At 43.6% G+C, this 18,912-nt stretch overlaps 1 protein-coding gene across 2 annotated transcripts; it reads left to right on the top strand.

The window, feature by feature from the left end:
• Positions 1-623: 623 nt before the first annotated feature.
• On the top strand, positions 624-18,645 carry LOC311140665 (serine/threonine-protein phosphatase 6 regulatory subunit 2-like). 2 transcript variants are annotated; one of them, XM_084175833.1, is made up of 23 exons: positions 624-986; positions 4,725-4,894; positions 5,700-5,954; positions 8,323-8,509; positions 8,598-8,735; positions 8,885-8,950; positions 9,073-9,299; positions 9,641-9,767; positions 10,115-10,267; positions 10,519-10,779; positions 13,056-13,120; positions 13,252-13,367; positions 13,510-13,595; positions 13,804-13,884; positions 13,974-14,071; positions 14,222-14,279; positions 14,383-14,507; positions 14,650-14,807; positions 14,950-15,094; positions 15,304-15,386; positions 15,540-15,717; positions 16,166-16,285; positions 16,666-18,645. In XM_084175833.1, exons 3-23 carry the CDS (start codon positions 5,728-5,730, stop codon positions 16,721-16,723), a joined length of 2,757 nt encoding a protein of 918 aa, XP_084031959.1. In that variant the 5' UTR covers positions 624-986; positions 4,725-4,894; positions 5,700-5,727; the 3' UTR covers positions 16,724-18,645. The 2 variants fall into 2 exon arrangements, with proteins under 2 accessions (XP_084031959.1, XP_084031958.1); XM_084175832.1 differs by having other exon boundaries at positions 14,650-14,834.
• The last annotated feature ends 267 nt before the right edge of the window (positions 18,646-18,912 follow it).

The following is an 18,912-nucleotide window of genomic DNA, read 5'->3' as shown; positions in this document are numbered from 1 at the left end:
TGAAGTTGAAAATTGTGGGACAACATTCCACAATCAACAGCCTGATCAACTTTATGCGAAGGAGATGTGTCGCACTGAATGAGGCAAATGGTGGTCACACCAGATACTGACTGGTTTTCTTATCCACACCCCTACCTTCTTTTTAAGGTATCTGTGACCAACAGATGCATTTCTGTATTCCCAGTCATGTGAAATCCATAGATTAGGGCCTAATGAATTTATTTAAATTGACTGATTTCCTAATATGAACTGTAACTCTGTAAAATCTTTGAAATTGTTGCATGTTGCGTTTACATTTTTGATCAGTATACTTTAAAATGACTAAAACCAACTCGAAACTGTGTAGAAATTATAATGGACTGTTTTATACAGTTTCTTGAATGTGTGCAGCTCCCTAATAATCACGGAAATTAAAGGTAAACAGTAAGGGTGTATCGAACATTCCAAAAACGATGGATAGAGGACTATCTTTTGCACATTTTGATGGTGAGGTACAGTAACATAACCCATTTTCAGTGCGGCCCTCCGGACATAGTTGGAGACCGAATGTGGCCCCTGGGCAAAATGAGTTTGACACCCCGGCCATAGAAGAAGTCAATGCGCACTCCCCTGCGCGCCTCCGCGAGAATATTCGCCATTTTGATTCGAAAATATGACCGAGTTTTTCCTGCTTTGCATGCTTGAGCTGGGAAAAGGCTAGCATTTGAATTTATTTACTGTAGAGGATATAAATAGACAGTACGCGTAATAATATTGAATATACAAGGTACAAATGTGAGGTAACTGCCTGTCCGTTGCAAGAGACTAATATCTGTGTCACCAGGTTGACAGATACTTTGCTGATACTGCTCGTCAGCCTGACCCATCAAAACAAATAACGTTTGGCTAGTTCGCTAACTAACGTTAGTTATTAGCAAACGAAGGTAGGTCGCGTTAGCCAACTTCTAGCCGTACATACGAGTGGATTGCAAACTTTGAACAACACGGTAAGTTTCTCAGAACCAACGTTGGCTAGCTAAAGCTGGTGAGTTATTTGTGCTTGGCGACTAACTATCTGGTTAAGCTATCAGTGACAGTACCTAGTTAGCTAAAGAGGGTTAGCTAGCTTTTGCCAATTTAGCTAGCTAGCTCAAGTTATGCTAATGTTAGTTAACGTTAGCTGCTAGTTATCGGACTCCGAGAGAAACTAACGCCGACAACCAGCCATTAACTAACGAACAACGACAAAGTTGATACTAATATGCTCAACTTGTGCTAACGTTAGCTAAATTGTATGGTAACGTTTAGTTAGCTAACTACCTGGAAAGCTAGCGGCTCTGGATTCTCTCTACATTTGACTGTCTATGTCGAATACCTCTGGCTCAGCCAATCTACTTTGCTAACTGAATTAGGAAGCTATTTCGCTTGCTAATGTGTCCTAGCTAACTAATACTAGCTGACGTTAGCTGCTGTTGTTCAGACATTCGACGTTAGCGAGACCAAAAAGAGAGAAGTGAAGTTCGTTCGCAAGATCATGTGTCGGTTGCAAGAAATGTTATTAACTACCTAACATGTTACTTCCTGCATTCGTGAAGATATACTTGTTGCGGAAAATTCCACACAGTTGTAAAATTGTAGTTGTCTAGAAACAAATCGACGGTCTTGGAATTTCTATCCATTGAACAAACAAACTCAACCCCGTTTCCAACTGCAGGGCAAGGGTTTGGCACTGGCAGCGTTACCTTATAAATAATCAATGTCAAATCTCTAAGTAGTGAATAGAAGTAGCCAGCAAGTACTACAGTAGTGACTTGTGAAGTAAACAGAAAGGTGAGTTACCAACACTCAGCAGTTGATGTGCATTTCTTGCCAAGGCCACCACCATATCATTTTACATTTCTACAGAACACCATCCCTGCATTGTCAGACAAGGAGTGATAGTAGACCCTAAAGCAGGGTTCTTCAATTCCGGTCCTGGAGGGCCGAAACACTTCAGATTTTTATTTCTACCTGGTAGTTAATTGCACTCACCTGGTGTCCCAGGTCTGAATTAGCCCCTGATTAGAAGGAGAGGATGAAAAACAGAGGTGTTTCGGCCCTCCGGGACCAGAATTGAAGAACCCTGCTAAAGGGTTCCTCATCTTACAAACGGTTATTCAGAGAAATTATCAACATGGAAAAGTAGAATGGGGGGGTTGAGAAGTGAATGAAACAATAATACAAAATAATATACATGTTTACATGAGACAATAATACAAATAATAATAAGACACTTTGACAACTGTAGCAATGATAAATGTCCATTAGAGATTGGGGGCTATTGGCCATTCTGACAGGTTTTGGCATTAAACTCCTATACTGCCCGCATCAAAGTAATGGAAGCAGGGAGAATAGGCTGTGGTTCAGGTGGCTGAGGTCCATGATAGGCATACAGACAAAATAGAACAGTCAAGTTCGTAAATAAAGCAATTATCCAAAACCAACTACATCTTGAATCCTTGGTATAAGGTGGCAATAAGAAAGAGCATCTTAAATGGGGCTCCCTGTTGCTACTTTTGTTAGCAACTCATGGAGAAGCACACCTGCGCGTGCTTAGCAGTGCAGCCAACTGAGACTGATAAGCACCTAATTAGGAGATGGGAGAGGCTGGCTATGTCCAAATTATCTTAGATAGCCTCCTTTAATCTATCAACTCTCCTTCATAACCACTGATCGTAGTATACTTTATACGTTTCCACCATCTTGCTTTTGCCTAACTAATCAGTGGTCATGGAGGTGAGGAGACAAGGAAAGGAAGCCATCTAAGATTTGTGACATAGCCTGCCCTCTGATTGCTGTCTATGCTGCGTTCACATGCCATCGGAGTTATCAGAAATTCCTAGTTCCGACTGGGAAGTTTCACTTAAACGACCCTCCAAGTCTGAATTACAAGTGGGAAACTCTGAGAAAATTGTTGACAACTACAACCTATCAATATGGATAATGTAGCTAGATTGACCATATTGTCAACAAGCTAGCAAACTTTTATTATTAGCAATGTTAGCTAGCTTATCAAGCTAACTAAAATCTTGTTGGTTGACGAATTGTTCCGATCAAAAAGCACATGAATGAAACAAAGTTGTATATCCAACATCACAACTAGGAAATAGGAAGTTCTGACGAGCATGTGCACTAACGCTGCATTACTACACTGCCCCATAAGCCACTTGCTTTGCTTAATGACAGGCTACTGTTGGGTCATAGCATCCAGTTGATTGCTCTTCAACCATTGTTCCTCTTTTCATCATTTACTACATTAGCCAGTGGACTGTTTTGTTGAGGATGCCCCTGGTGAGTTCTATTTTAGATGAGAAGTCAAGTTTTTGCTTTTTCCTGTGTAGCACTTTGGGGGTTATTGTTGCACTAGTGAGCTCTGTGTAAATGTATGCCAGATGGATGCTCCGCACGTGCAGAGCAGGGTTGTCCAAATAAGTGGAAAAAGAAGGGAAACACGTTGATTTCCTTTTTCAGACCCATTCTTGTGTTGTGTGGGCGGCCAGTCAGTGTTGTATTGCACAGGCCAGCACATTCGTCTTTTGTTGACTAAGCAAGTCGGTTTGACTTTGTCCCTTCTAACATGTCTGAATGATGGTCTTGATAGGTTAGTGTGTTTACCGTAGCAACCATAGCCAACAGATTTTTCGAAACTATTCTCATTTCCTGTCTATAGTTGTGGTTGCCTAGGCTATAGCTAGGTTGTTTAGTGTGCAATGCTGACGTCAAAAACAGTGAAGTAGCTAGAGCTAACCACAACCTTTTCACATTAGTGATGTGTGAGTGAGGGTCCAGGAAAGGGCAGTGTGCACTATATGCAATTTCTTCTGCATATCTTTTTAAAGCATACAGGTAATGATATTAACTGTAGTAGCTAGGCAGCTAACCCTGGTAGTCAGCACAGTATTCATACATTAGACTTACGACAAAGTTCTCATGAATTTGACCGTAATTGGTAGCCTATGCAAGCCTATAATCCATTTCAAAATGCTCATCTCATTTCGTAAAGCATTTGCATAGGCCTAACAAGACCCAAAGCATGCATCTGGAATTTTGTTTAAGATTTTCCAGCTAGCATCTCGTAGTTGATGGCATGCCCATTTTTCAGTGTGAGCCTCTCCATTGTGTTGGCTTAAATGCCATTCACTACTGTCTTCAGGTAATTAAGTTAGCTGGAGTTCTTTGTTGTTTGTGTTCTTGACGACACAACACAAAGCATTGCGCATTTCACCGTTGTTAGGCTAAATTGAGTTGATATATAACGTTAGTCTAGGCCTAGTTTTTTATAAGCCACAAGGCAAGTCAGGGCAAGCTGTTGTAACTGTTGGCACATCAGTTCATTGTCTCATTCATAAAACTGAAGCTAAGAATTCTATAGAAGCAGGTTGACTTAGGGTTTGGCTGCCCGAGGCTAAGATTTCAAAAGTCAAACCCTGCTTTCTCACTAGCAGTCTACTAACTATAAGGCTAGGTCATGACCTTACAACTAATGGCAGCCAGACAAACGTCTTTCTTGAACATTTCTGTTCAGAATCCTTCTTGTGATGTCAAGCAGTCTGAGTAAATATGATGCAACACATGCATCTTGTGTTTAAAGATGACTATGCAAATACTGCTGCTGACTAATAATAGATGTCTTTGAGAGCTGATGCAAGGTCCTATATGAATTTAATTATAATTTATTGTAACCCCCATCCCTTTCTCTCTCTCAGGTTATGGTGAGCCCTTCAGTGTGTTGTGTACTAAGGAGGCCCATGTTCTAAGAGGAGACCCATGCTGATAAATGCCAGGCCTCGCCACTCTCTCTGCCGTCTGCACAAACACAAATGCCTGCCTGTCTGTGAGGGAGGTCTGATTAAAGATACCCACATTTCATCTACTGGTAAGCACAAAATTATATCTGTAATGAGTTTGTTGTTCATGTGTGGACCGAGTCAGTGACTGTGTTTATGTGGATGTTTTTAGATGTTCCTGCTTCATTGTTTTCATCTTTGTGTGTGTATTTCCCCTGTTACCCTCCCCACCTACGCATGAACCTCACCTCTTTTAATCTCCCCCTTTTTCTTCCTCTTCTCCTTTTTAGTAAATTACATTTCTTTTCATAATCTCAAAGCGCTTCAAAAGCAAAAAACTAAAGCAATACATCATCATGAGTAGCCTAGATTTAGTTAGCTATGTCAACCAATACATCATCATGAGTAGCCTAGCTATAGCTACATCATCATGAGTAGCCTAGCTTTAGTTAGCTAGGTCAACCAATACATCATCATGAGTAGCCTAGCTTTAGTTAGCTAGGTCAACCAATACATCATCATGAGTAGCCTAGCTTTAGTTAGCTAGGTCAACCAATACATCATTGTGAGTAGCCTAACTATAGTTGGCTAGGTCAACCAAGAGGCCACGTCTGAGTGTATGCATCCTTTAAAGATGGAGAGGGACAGTTCATGGCTTGCACAGAGGAAGGTAGTCAGGGAGATGGTTGAAGTGTCTGGTGGTGATCTTGTAGAGGGCTACAAGATCAAAACCACCAGAAACATGCAACAAAACTCAATGTTATCAAAAACAAAACAGCTGATAAAAAAAAAAAAACGTTTAAAAACACATTTACAGGAGCTCTCTGCTTAGGCTGCTACTAGGGCGCCATGCCAACATTGCGTCTCTGACTCTCTCCTTCCTTCTCCTCCTAGGGCTGTGCCCCCTGTCCAAGCAGCCATCATGTTCTGGAAGTTTGACCTGCACACCACGTCCCACATCGACCAGCTGCTGGACCGGGAGGACGTGACGCTGCGGGAGCTCATGGAGGAGGACGATGTCCTGCAGGAGTGCAAGGCCCAGAACCGCCGGCTGCTGCTCTTCCTCTCCCAGGACCACTGCATGACAGAGCTGGTCAACCTCATCACCACAGAGCCCCCTGCTGACCTAGAGGAGAAGAGCCGCTTTAAGTGAGAGAAAAGGGTTGACCGAGGGGGAAGAGGGATGGGCTGAGATGTGGCCGCTCAACACACGTGTATATTATGTCATTATTGTAAGAGAACATTTGTGCTAAACAAAGGATACTTTGAATGAAATAAATATTCAAATACACCCTATGCTTATGCCATCACGGACTGACCTTCCCTTTAAAAACCAGTTGTACGAAATGAAAGGGGCTTCTCCGTAACATGCTCTGACATTGCCTGGGTTCTATGCTCAGTGGATGAGAAGTACCAACTGCCAAGTTTCAACGCAAGACCAGCACGGATACACTATTACGGTCTTTTTTATTTTCCTGTGATTCTCAATGTCAAACACAGAGAGATCCCTGTCTAGAGTGAAAGAGCTTGTGGCTGTGGGGTCTAGTCCTCGCCTTGTCGTTAATGAGTTCAAATCCAGTTATGTCTGCTCAGCTGTTATCTGCAGAGTTGGTCGAAGGGCAGCTGTGATGATTGGAGGAGGTTAAAGGGGCTGGAGCACAATGGCCACTTGGTATTTAAATACAGATTTTGCCTATAAAAACTAAAGCCTTGTTCACATTAGCAGTTTGAAGTGACTCAAATCCTTTTTTTTTTTGTTGGAATATCTGTTTAGAATCTGTTCATTTTCCTACAGTCTGAACAGCCAAAACACACATGGAATCAGATATTTCAAGCCACATTCGTAGGTGGTTTGAAATCAAATACAAATCTGATTCCTGGCCATGCAACTTGTCTGAACGGTCAAATCTGATCATCACTCCCTTACAACACCACTGCCCTCCAACCATTTTTGTGGCAGCCACTCCTCAAGAACATAAATAAAACCAGTTAAATTTGAACCCATAACCATCAGTATAGGAGGAAAGGTTCCTACCCCAGAGCCACAACTCCTTCACACATATGTTTGACATTGAGAAAGCACAACCAGTTAGATTTGAACCAATAACCATCAGTATGGGAGGTAAGGTTCTTACCCCAGAGCCACAACTCCTTCACACTTTAAACACATATGTTTGACATTGAGAAAGCACAACCAGTTAGATTTGAACCAATAACCATCAGTATGGGAGGTAAGGTTCTTACCCCAGAGCCACAACTCATTCGCAGTTCATACATGCCTCTGCGTATGATTGACATTGAGAATTGTGAAAGCACAAACTAAAACACAACCAGTTAGCTTTGAACCCATGACCATCAGTTTTGGAGGCAAGGTTCTTACCCCAGAGCCACTGACTACTTCGCTATACATGCTCTCTTTACACAGTTGAGGTTGAGTAGAACAAACACAAGCGCAGCCAGCTAGATTCAAACCTTTGAACCAATGCTTGAGGCAATGGTCTTACCTCATACTCCCCAAAAAATACACAGTTCTCTTCAAATATTTGATGTTAAGAATTGTTCAAACAAAAACAAAGCCTACTAGATTTGAACCCACAAGTTTAGACGTGTGAGGCCAGGTTGTTACCTCTCACCCATTGTCTCCTTCAGGAAATGTGAAATGTCTTTGAAAATATGTTGGGATTCAATCCCATCTATAATAGGCATTGCGGCTTTTAAAGGCAATTTCTATTGAGCCGACATATGCAGCGGTTACTGTGTATGGGATCTCTGCAAAAACGGGAACATTGCCTTTAAAAGCCACAATGCCTATAACCCGTGATTGGATTGAATCACGGCCTTAATGGGAGCCAAGATACGTTTTTGATGGCTTTAAGGTTGAAGACTGATAATTGACAGTGTAGAAACACAATAGGATGTTTTGAACTCACAACGTCATGAACTGGGAACAGAACTACCAGTGCCATGATAGATGCCTCTAAATTAGTTCATGTTTTTAGGTTGATTCTTCTAAATGTGACAGAAAAGGACAACAGCTGGCGTTGGGTTTGATAATGCCCTCATAGAAAACCTATTAAATTACTATTCTAATTCCTAACTCTATGCATGCCCTCTTGTAGACAAAATCTAGCCATGTAAAGAAGCTTACAAGACACAAAGAACACCCAATAGGGCCTGGTTTCCCAAAAGCATCTTAAGGTTAAGTTCATCGTTAGAACCATACTCACTCCTATGGTTCTAACGATTAACTTAGCCTTAAGATGCTTTTGGGAAACTGGGCCCTGATCTTGATTGGGTCCCTTAGCATAGCATACACAACATGGTCTTCAGCATACTCAGTCCAATAAACATGAATTCAGAAATGACGAAATGAGCATCGTCAGAATATTTCCAAACATCGTAAAAGTATCATATTTCAAGAATGAATACAGACTGTACACCTCCCTCCCACACTGACACCCTTTCCTTAGACTGTTTTCTCCCCCTCTCATCCTGTTGTTGTCGACCCACATTACAGGTTCCCTAACATCGCCTGTGAGCTCCTGACATCAGACGTGTCCCTCATCAACGACAAGTTGGGCGGGGACGAGTCACTCCTGGAGACTCTCTACCACTTCCTGGAGCAGGACCCGCCCCTCAACCCGCTATTAGCCAGCTTCTTCAGCAAGACCATTGGCAACCTCATCGCTAGGAAAACAGAACAGGTAATCTCAATGCCCAAGAATTCATAAAGGTGGATAAAGAAAATGTAAGGACCTATCTGGAGCTCACCAAATGTCTATTTTGCTCCAGGTAATCTCCTTCCTGAGGAAAAAGGATGGCTTCATCGGCCTGGTGCTGAAACACATCGACGCCTCCGCCATGATGGACCTGCTGCTTCGCCTCATCAGCTGTGTGGAGCCTGCCCCCTTGAGGCAGGAGGTCCTCAATGTAAGCTGCCACTGTGGGTCTGTCTGTCTGCCAGCCATTCCTGTTCTCATACATTTTGTGTTCAATTAGAAATATCATTTCTTATTGACTTGGACGTCTTGTATTTCTCTCATTCATTCCCTGTCGTACTTTTTCTTTCCTTATCTCAGTGGCTGAACGAAGAGAAGCTGATTCAGAGACTCACAGAGCTCATCCATACAGGCAAAGACGAGGAAGTGAGTAGACTTTAGTCTGATATTGCAGTACTCTACCTGGACAAGGCATGGTAGTTCATATTAACCATCTGGTCAGAAGTATAGTAGTTTTTTTACATTTTTTTCTTTTCTTTTTTTTTTAGAGACAATCAAATGCGTCCCAGACGCTTTGTGACATCATCCGCCTTAGTCGAGACCAGGCCAACCAGATGCAGGAGAACGTCGAGGCTGACCCCTTATTGGCTGTACTAGAGTCGCAGGAGAGCGTAGCGGGGCTCCTGAAGACCATGTTTGAGGGGGAGAGGAGTGAGGCCTCCATTGTTAACGGAACTCAAGTGCTACTTACCTTACTGGAGACCAGGAGGTCCGGGTGAGTGGAACAACTGTTCTCTCTCATATAAACTCTTCCTCCCTCATATCTCGTTCCATTGCCTTGTCCAGAAACAACTCTAGCCACTTGTGGAGATCTTAAAAGGATATGATAGAGTTAAGCTATATGGTAATACCTCCACCTCGCCTTCTGAGAGGCTGGCTGGATTTATCACCACATTGCTTACACCTGTCCAATCCTCTCAGATCTCCACAAATGTTTAAGGCAGGGGCAGGGGTAGGGGCTAGAGGTTGTTCCTGGACAGGGACCATCTCCCCAGCTATTTTAGCATGTGAACATCTTTTTCCTTATCCCTCCCTCGTTCTCTCTCTCCGTCCCAGGTTGGAGGGGCTGATGGATCTCTATTCTCAGGGATATGAAAGGACTTACACTGTCAACAGCAGTATTCTACATGCCATTGAGCCCCATCTAAAGGACTTCCAGCAGCTTCTCCTGAATCCACCCAAGGTAAGGACATACAGTAAGGCCGTATGGCTGTGGCTGATCAGTTTACAGTGGTCAGTGGGTACTAAGAAAGAAAGAGAGACACTCAGTCAGGCTACAGTCAATCATTTTTATGAAACATACAAATACATTTTTGTTTAAAATTGTCTTATTCGATTATGTTGGAAGCCAGCAGACTGCAGTAGAATTCCAACCATACTTTAATAAATAAACTGTTCAGGGGATTTACAACCATTTAACGCACATAATTGAAATCAACTTGTTCAACACAGTTTTTCCTGTATGCATTGGACTGTTGATGGACTGTTTAGTCATTTTATTGAACATGGTGTGTGTTTCTATGTGTGTAGAAAAGTGCAATACTGACGACCGTTGGCCTTCTGGAGGAGCCGCTGGGGAACGCCCGCCTTCACGTGGCCCGGCTGGTGGCTGCCCTGCTGCAGACCAGCGCCCCCAGTGTCTGTCAGGAGCTCTGCAAGCTCACCACCATGGACCAGCTACTGGTGTGTCTGCAACGCCGGGTCTCAAACTGCTCATGATCTCTCACTCTTTCATTTACACTTACATCATCTAGCAGACGCTCTTATCCAGAGCAACTTACACATTTCGCATTCATTCTTTTGTTCACGCGCTTTTCTTTTATTCATTTCCTCTCCTTTCGGTTTCCTCTCCATTCACACTCACTCACTTTCTTGCTCTCGTTCACTCACCCACCATCGGTCACAACGGTTCTCTCGCTCTTTGCTCTCCACAGGACCTGTTCTTCAAGTACTCATGGAATAACTTCTTGCACTTCCAAGTGGAGCTGTGTGTGGCGTCCATCCTGAACCACTCTGGCCCAGAGGAGCGGCCCGTCCCTGGTCTCCAGAACCACGAGGAGGAGAAGCCCCCAGCAGGCCCAGAGAACCAGGGGGAGGCAGGAGGGGAGGCTGGGGAGCCAGCCAAGGCTGGGGAGCCAGCCAAGGCCAGCGACCCGGTGGAGGAGACCACCCTTCACAACACCCTAGTGGCACATGTAGGTGGCTTGGTAGCTCTGCGTCTGTCTATGTGCAGTAATACCCTCGTGTAAAACATCACATTTTATTTGCTTGCTATGAGCCCTTCCCAAGGATGCAGAGTTTACAAAAAAAATAGGAACAAGAGCAATAAAATAAAATCAATAAATGTGCACAGGTATGAGGTACATGAAGGCAGTGTAGTGACTAGGCATCAGGATAGATGATAATAATAAGAGTAAAATAAAGAACAGAGTAGCAGCAGCATATGATTAGTGTAAAAGTGTTTGTGTGGGGGTGTCAATGAAGTGTGTACAGTGGCTTGCGAAAGTATTCACCCCCCTTGGCATTTTTCCTATTTTGTTGCCTTACAACCTGGAATTAAAATTGATTTTTTGGGGGGTTTGTATCATTTGATTTACACAACATGCCTACCACTTTGAAGATGCACAATATTTTATTTTGTGAAACAAACAAGAAATAAGACAAAAAAACAGAACACTTGAGTATGCATAACTATTCACCCCCCCCCCCAAAGTCAATACTTTGTAGAGCCACCTTTTGCAGCAATTACAGCTGCAAGTCTCTTGGGGTATGTCTCTATAAGCTTGGCACATCTAGCCACTGGGATTTCTGCCCATTCTTCAAGGCAAAACTGCTCCAGCTCCTTCAAGTTGGATGGGTTCCGCTGGTGTACAGCAATCTTTAGGTCATACCACAGATTCTCAATTGGATTGAGGTCTGGGCTTTGACTAGGCCATTCCAAGACATTTAAATGTTTCCCCTTAAACCACTCGAGTATTGCTTTAGCAGTATGCTTAGGGTCATTGTCCTGCTGGAAGGTGAACCTCCATCCCAGTCTCAAATCTCTGGAAGACTGAATTCAGGTTTCCCTCAAGAATTTCCCTGTATTTAGCACCATCCATCATTCCTTCAATTCTGACCAGTTTCCCAGTCCCTGCCGATGAAAAACATCCCCACAGCATGATGCTGCCACCACCATGCTTCACTGTGGGGATGGTGTTCTCGGGGTGATGAGAGGTGTTGGGTTTGCGCCAGACATAGCGTTTTCCTTGATGGCCAAAAAGCTCAATTTTAGTCTCATCTGACCAGAGTACCTTCTTCCATATGTTTGGGGAGTCTCACATGGATTTTGGCGAACACCAAACGTGTTTGCTTATTCTTTTCTTTAAGCAATGGCTATTTTCTGGCCATTCTTCCGTAAAGCCCAGCTCTGTGGAGTGTACGGCTTAAGGTGGTCCTATGGACAGATACTCCAATCTCCGCTGTGGAGCTTTGCAGCTCCTTCAGGGTTATCTTTGGTCTCTTTGTTGCCTCTGATTAATGCCCTCCTTGCCTGGTCCGTGAGTTTTGGTGGGCGGCCTCTCTTGGCAGGTTTGTTGTGGTGCCATATTCTTTCAATTTTTTTATAATGGATTTAATGGTGCTCCGTGGGATGTTCAAAGTTTCTGATATTTTTTTATAACCCAACCCTGATCTGTACTTCTACACAACTTTGTCCCTGACCTGTTTGGAGAGCTCCTTGGTCTTCATGGTGCCGCTTGCTTGGTGGTGCCCCTTGCTTAGTGGTGTTGCAGACTCTGGGGCCTTTCAGAACAGGTGAGATCATGTGACACTTAGATTGCAGACATGTGGACTTTATTTAACTAATTATGTGACTTCTGAAGGTAGTTGGTTGCACCAGATCTTATTTAGGGGCTTTATAGCAAAGAGGGTGAATACATATGCACAAACCACTTTTCCGTTATTTATTTAAAAGAATTTTTTGAAGCAAGTTATTTTTTTCATTTCACTTCACCAATTTGGACTATGTCCATTACATGAAATCCAAATAAAAATCCATTTAAATTACAGATTGTGATTCAACAAAATAGGAAAAACACCAAGGGGGATGAATACTTTTGCAAGGCACAGTATATATAGTCTAGTGCAGGGGTATTCAGCTCTTACCCTACAAAGTCTGGAGCCTGCTGGTCTTCTGTTCTACCTGATTAATTGCACCTACCTGGTGTCCCAGGTCTAAATCAGTCCCTGATTAGAGGGGAACAATGAAAAAAACGCAGTGTGACTGGCTTTGAGGTCCACAGTTGCGTTTGAGGAGTCTAGTGAGTGTGCGTAGGGTCAGTGCAGATAGTTTGGGTACCATTAATTGACTATTTAGCAGTCTTATGGCTTGGGGGTAGAAGCCGTCTCGGAGCCTGTTGGTCCGACAGCGTTATAAAGTTGTGTTTTGATGTTGTCTCTGAATCTGTATTATTTTGTTCTTCCTCCTCAGCTCTTCCAGCAATGTCGGTTGGTACAGAGGATCCTGGACGCCTGGGAGGAGAACGATCAAATACAGTAAGACAAAATGTCAGACACTCAAATCTGTGGAACTGCCTTTGGTATTGTTTCACTACAATGCTGGAATCTAACACATGATAGCACCGTCTGTTAGATGTCATTAACCTGTGTGTGGTTTTGTCTCTCAGGGCGGAGGGCGGCGCTAGGAGAGGTAACATGGGTCACCTGACCAGGATGGCCAACATGGTGGTACAGAACCTAGAGAAAGGACCAGTCCAGTCCCAGATCAGTGACCTCATCAAAGGTATTGTGTTTTGATGAGCTGCCAGATTGCATACCTTCCTATTCTTTTATAAATACAGAAGTAGGAAAGAATGTTCAACTGCCATTGCCAGTTACTGTGCCTGGGTGAGTACTCAGAACTGGTCTGGTCTGTGATATTGCAGAGTTGCCAGAGGACTGCAGAGGACGCTGGGAGAGCTTTGTGGATGAGACCCTGAGAGAGACCAACAGGAGAAACACAGTTGAACTGGTGAGAACTGGTATCAACCAATGGTTGGGATGATGGGTTGCTTTTTACATGTCCCGCCGCCTCATTATTGGTGTTGATTGGCAGTGTCCAGGTCCAGTAACTGTGTTTCTCTCCAACACACAAATAGACACACATTTTTCTTGCTCAAGCATTCCCTGCTACACATTCTGTCTGTCATTTCCTCACGCTCTAATTCTGTCTGTCCCAGGTGAGCACCCATAACCTACACTCTTCCAGTGAGGACGATGATATGGAGAGTCCCTTCCCCAACGATCTGTCACTCCAACAGGTAGGAAGCCAAAGCACCGTAACACATTTGTCTGCCCATGAGGAAAGAGAATGATTATGAAAGGACTAATTTCATGTTTTTCCCCCCAGGCCTTCTCAGACTATCAGATCCAGCAGATGACTGCCAACTTTGTGGATCAGTTTGGGTTCAACGATGAGGAGTTCAGTGAGCATGATGAAAACATCAAGTGAGTTTAGTCGTCCGTTCCACTATTCCTTCTCCAATAACTAGAAGTCAGCTTTGAAACAGACTGTACAGCAGTTTGCTATGACAGACCTCTGGGGGCTAACAGCTGCTGTTTGCATTAAATGCTATTTTGTTTCCTTCCTTTCCTAAGTGCCACATTTGACCGGATTGCAGAAATAAACTTCAATCTAGATGCTGATGATAATAGTGTAAGTTGTTGTATTGTGTTCTGTAATGTCTACCAGCTTCATTGTGCGTGTAGTGAAAGTTAAATGTTTACATGTGTTTCCCTCTCCCTGTGTGTGAATACAGGCCAACGCTACTGCCTTTGAGGCCTGCTGTAAAGAGAGGATACGTCAGTTTGACGATGCTGAGGAGGAGGACATTTGGGAGGAGAAGGAGATTAACTATGCAACACAAGTGAAATCCAGAACAAGGTTGGTAAAAATTCAAGATCCAAAAACAAAGAAGGGGATGTTATGCCAATGTGCAGCTCTCTCCTCGATCTCACTCAATTATTTTTCTCCCCAACTCTCGCTCTTCAAACCTCCCTTCTCTTTCTCTCCCTGTGTGTTTCAGGTTTGGGGTGTCCCACACTTCAGAGAGCAGCACCAGGAGCAGTCTGGAGAACGGGGGTCGGGAGCGGGACCGCGGGTCGGGCTCAGACGAGGACGACGACTCCAGACAGAGCGCCCCAGACACAGGCAGCCTGGAGGAGAGCAAGGACAACACACCCAGTACGCCTGGCAATCAATCAGCTACTTGTAAACTATGCTTATTACCCATAGTTACTCAATCAATTACAGTAATCATGAATGGTCTCCTCTTTGCGAAAACCATTATTGTAGACTTCTCCTCTTACCATGTTATCATGTGAAGGTCGAAGCTGGACAGCGAGTTTCGGGGACGCTGGGGGTAACTCATCCTCTCCGGGTCCTGCAGGCTGGGATTCCCCAGGGGGGAGTGGAGGAGACAAACAGGTAGCAGGTTGGGCCAACTTCACAGAGTTCCAACCTTTCAGCAGGTGGGGACCAAACACTCTCCATACAATTTTATATACATTTGATTTGATGTTAGTGTCTGGGATATCGTAACTTGTCAATTTATTAAACATTTTTAGGAAGGCCTTTTTAAATCACCAACATAAGACGTTGTTGTTTACTTCATTGTGTGACATGCCTAGTGGTGTGTTGTCAGTGCTCTGTACCTGAAGCTTACCTCCTCTCCCTGCAGCCCAGAGGCTGGCCCCAGATGCAGCTCTCCCGTAGGCAACAGTGACACAGACAAACAAGTCAAACAGGGTCCGGACAAGAGTGGTGAGTATGGGAGGTTTCAGCCACCTGACATTTGGCTTAGCTCCCCCTTGTAGAGACAGTCACTATTGCATTGAGACCAGTAAAACGTAGTTTTTCAAGGCTTTCATTACCTAACGCACAAGCCAAAGCAATAAAGTGATTGTGTGTGTCCAGGTGCGAGCCCCTCTCCCGGTGGTGAGTGGCCGGTGGGTGAGGGTAGGAAGGCTCCCCTCGTAGCCTCAGATAGCAGCTCCTCCGGGGGCTCCGACAGCGAGGAGGACGACAAGACTGCCGCCGCCGCCGCCTCGGCAACCACCAGCTTGGACGCCAACAAGAAAGCAGAGGTCAAAAGGTTGGGAAACTAGAACCTGTTGGTTTAACATGAGTTAGACGCCTCATCCTCACGCACAGTCAATGCTAAATCACTCTGTGAAGAAGTCCACTCAAGCCTTAGTACCCATGTAAATAAACATCTATATTTGAAACATAACTACCACATTGAAGTAATTATACACTTGACTTGAACTGAAATGACTGGATTCAGAGTTTGGAAATCTAGGGAGCTTCCCATGAACTATGAATGTGCTTTACTAAAGAAAAATCACTAGTATTTTAAATAAGAGTTGGAGTGTTGAAGTTAAATATGTGGTTAAACTACCAAAATACAGTTTATATAAATTCAACAGGTCAATTCAAACCACTCTTCACATGTTTATTTTCTACGCACACTTTTGTTGAAGACTGACTGACTGACTAACATGCAAAAAATCTAAAATCAAACTTTCCTCTCTGTGCTACAGTGAGGAGAACCCCATCCCTCTGGAAAAACTGTCCCTCACAGACGCCCCCAAGTACCACCCAAAGGCACAGCTTGCAGCAGACACACCGCCAACCTTGGCCCCAACCCCTCAGACAGACAAGTAGGTGCAAGCTTGTGTGTGTGTACAAGTAATGCAAATAATGCATGCTTGCACGTATACAACACACATACCCATGTAGAGATCCCAGGCAGATCAGGGCTAAAAATATTCTAGCAACCCGGGTTCCTTTTCTAAACAGCCAGAGCCAAGACATGCATCTGGACGTTGAACAATAGCAGTGCTCGTTGCCAGCGTTGTGAGCCTGTAGAAATATTTCCTGTGAACTCTATCCTGCCAGAGAAAGAGAGGTGGTCTGCAATGTAGCATTATAATAATGTTATCACCCTCCTCTCACTTTGTCTCAAGTCTTCTATCTTCTTCCTCACTTTCTTAAATCGCATCTCTCTACCCCCTCTTCTTCTCCTTCTACCGCCCTCCAGAGAGAATCCACCCCAGGCCCAGTACCCAGAGATGCCAGCAGTCAACGGGCCTGTCTGAGGGGCAGACAGACAGAGCCCTAAACCCCAGACTGGTGTGACAGACTGTGCCATTTCCAGGGAGACCACCCTCCTCCCCAAATAACCTCACTGCAACCTACAGTGTTTTAATGAATCACGCTGCCATGTTATTGGACCTGGACACTGCCAATCAACACCAATAATGAGGCGGCGGGACGTGTAAAAGCAACCAATCATCCCAACCAACAGGCAGAACAGTGTAGAGGAAATTGTCTTCAAAGCCTTTTCTGATGTTGCACATAAGTATGTGTGGTTTTAATGTAGCAGTGATCTCTTTTAAACAACCGAAATCCGAGAGGAGTGTAAAGTTTTTTTCTGAAGGATTTGTTCTCGTACTCTTTTCACAAACAGTTGGACTTGAGTGGTAGGGAGTGGATAGCACAGGTTAACTAAACGAAATGATGCCTCAATAATAAATACCTTCCTGAAATATTTTTTTCCTTGAGAGCTTAAAAGGAGGCACTTATGCAGCCATTTTTACTGTACATTCTAGCACAACGTTAAGTGTACTACCCTCAGCTCTGCTGGCCATCTTGTCTGTCTCTATCACTCAGATCAAGGTTTTTACCAAACAGGTTTTTTTTTGTCATGGAAAAACATCTCTTTATTCTTGTACCTCACCAGTTCTCTGAATGTTTTAAAGTGTCCATCAAGGAAAAAGGGGTGGGTCGAGGAACACAGTTCTATAGTATTAGACTTCTGCTCATGTGCAATAATGACAATTAGCCATTTTATTTAAAAAATGACATTAACTTTTTTTTAAATCTACTTTTAGTGTTGTCAAGAGGAAGACTCATTCGGTATAGTTATATGGGCCAACTAATTTGGATATAAACTGAACAAGGTTTTGATTTGTTTTATGTTATTGCATGTATAACTGGTTCTCTGTTGACCTAGCTAGTGAGCTGAGACCTGATTGGATTTGACTTTAAGTTGTTATTGTTATCCCCCTTAAAATCAACCAAACATGATCTACCTATATTCAAATATCTACATTTAAATAATTTTACAAGCAATCTTGAGATTACCACGTGTCAATGTTCAGTTTTTCCTCAACAGTTACAGGGCAGAAGTTGCCTTTGCACAAGATAGGGTTGAAGCGGTCTTCTTGCGAAACACGATCTGAGAGGGTCTATGTTGGGTTCTGCTAAATACTTGATCTCTCTAGTGCAGTGGTACTAGGACCCCTGGGGGTACTTGGCCTATCAACAGGGGGTCCTTGAAGACTCATGACAGCATAGGCCTACTGGTAAAATTCACGAGGGGGTACTCCGGGCAGAGCAAAATTCAGTAGGTGGTACAGCAACTGGAAAAGGTTAGGAACAGTTGCACTAGTGTACTTAATCATTTGACACCTAGCTAGTTCTATGACTTGTTTTTAAATTAGACAAAGTTGTCCACATGAATAGCAAAGTACTTAAAAATGCATCCTTCCTTTCTTGGAGATTTCACTGATCTGACAGAATTAGATGGATGACAACCATAGTGCTTTCACCCATCCAATCATGTATGATCACCTTCAGGCAGAGAGGAAGGGGAGGATGCATTGGTGTTTCCCCCAGCACCCTCCTTTTAGGACTGTGACCAGAATGGAGGTGAGTGTCTTGATGCCAACTTAACTTGTTTCAGTCTAAATATATAAAGAGTGAGCATAAAACAGATGATTATGCTGTGTGTTTTAACAGGTTAATTAATGGCATAGCTTTGGCTTGTGATTCATCTTCCTCAACTCACTTGTGAAAGCATCCGCTTTCCTCGCACACTGTCATCGCCATCATTTTACGAATAGTATGTCACCGACAGTTCTTGCCTTGGTTAAGTTTAGGGTTGAACGGTGAAAAGAGTAGATTCTAACTTGTCTTTGACCTGACAGAATTTTCTTAAAGTGCATGTACTAACTTGGCCAGTCTGATTTCTGTTTCTCCTGCCAAGTTTAACGACAGTGGCCTCAGGAAGGCTATATAAAAAGAGTTCAGACTGGTGATCCCTGCCCATAGCACTGACCACTAACTACTCCAACAGGGTGAGGCCCCTCTAGACAACCATCCAGCATCACATGCATAGATATATAATTCATAGATCTGTCATCCCATTAGAAACATTGTCAGTCACATATCTATTTAACCATCGCATCCACCTTCATACTCATAACCCTGTAATCTTCAGACT

This window comes from Coregonus lavaretus (genome assembly GCF_964263955.1).
Source record: "Coregonus lavaretus genome assembly, chromosome: 13".
Classification (NCBI taxonomy): domain Eukaryota; kingdom Metazoa; phylum Chordata; class Actinopteri; order Salmoniformes; family Salmonidae; genus Coregonus; species Coregonus lavaretus.
Note: the sequence above shows the minus strand (reverse complement) of the source record. Positions and strands in the feature narration are given on the sequence as shown.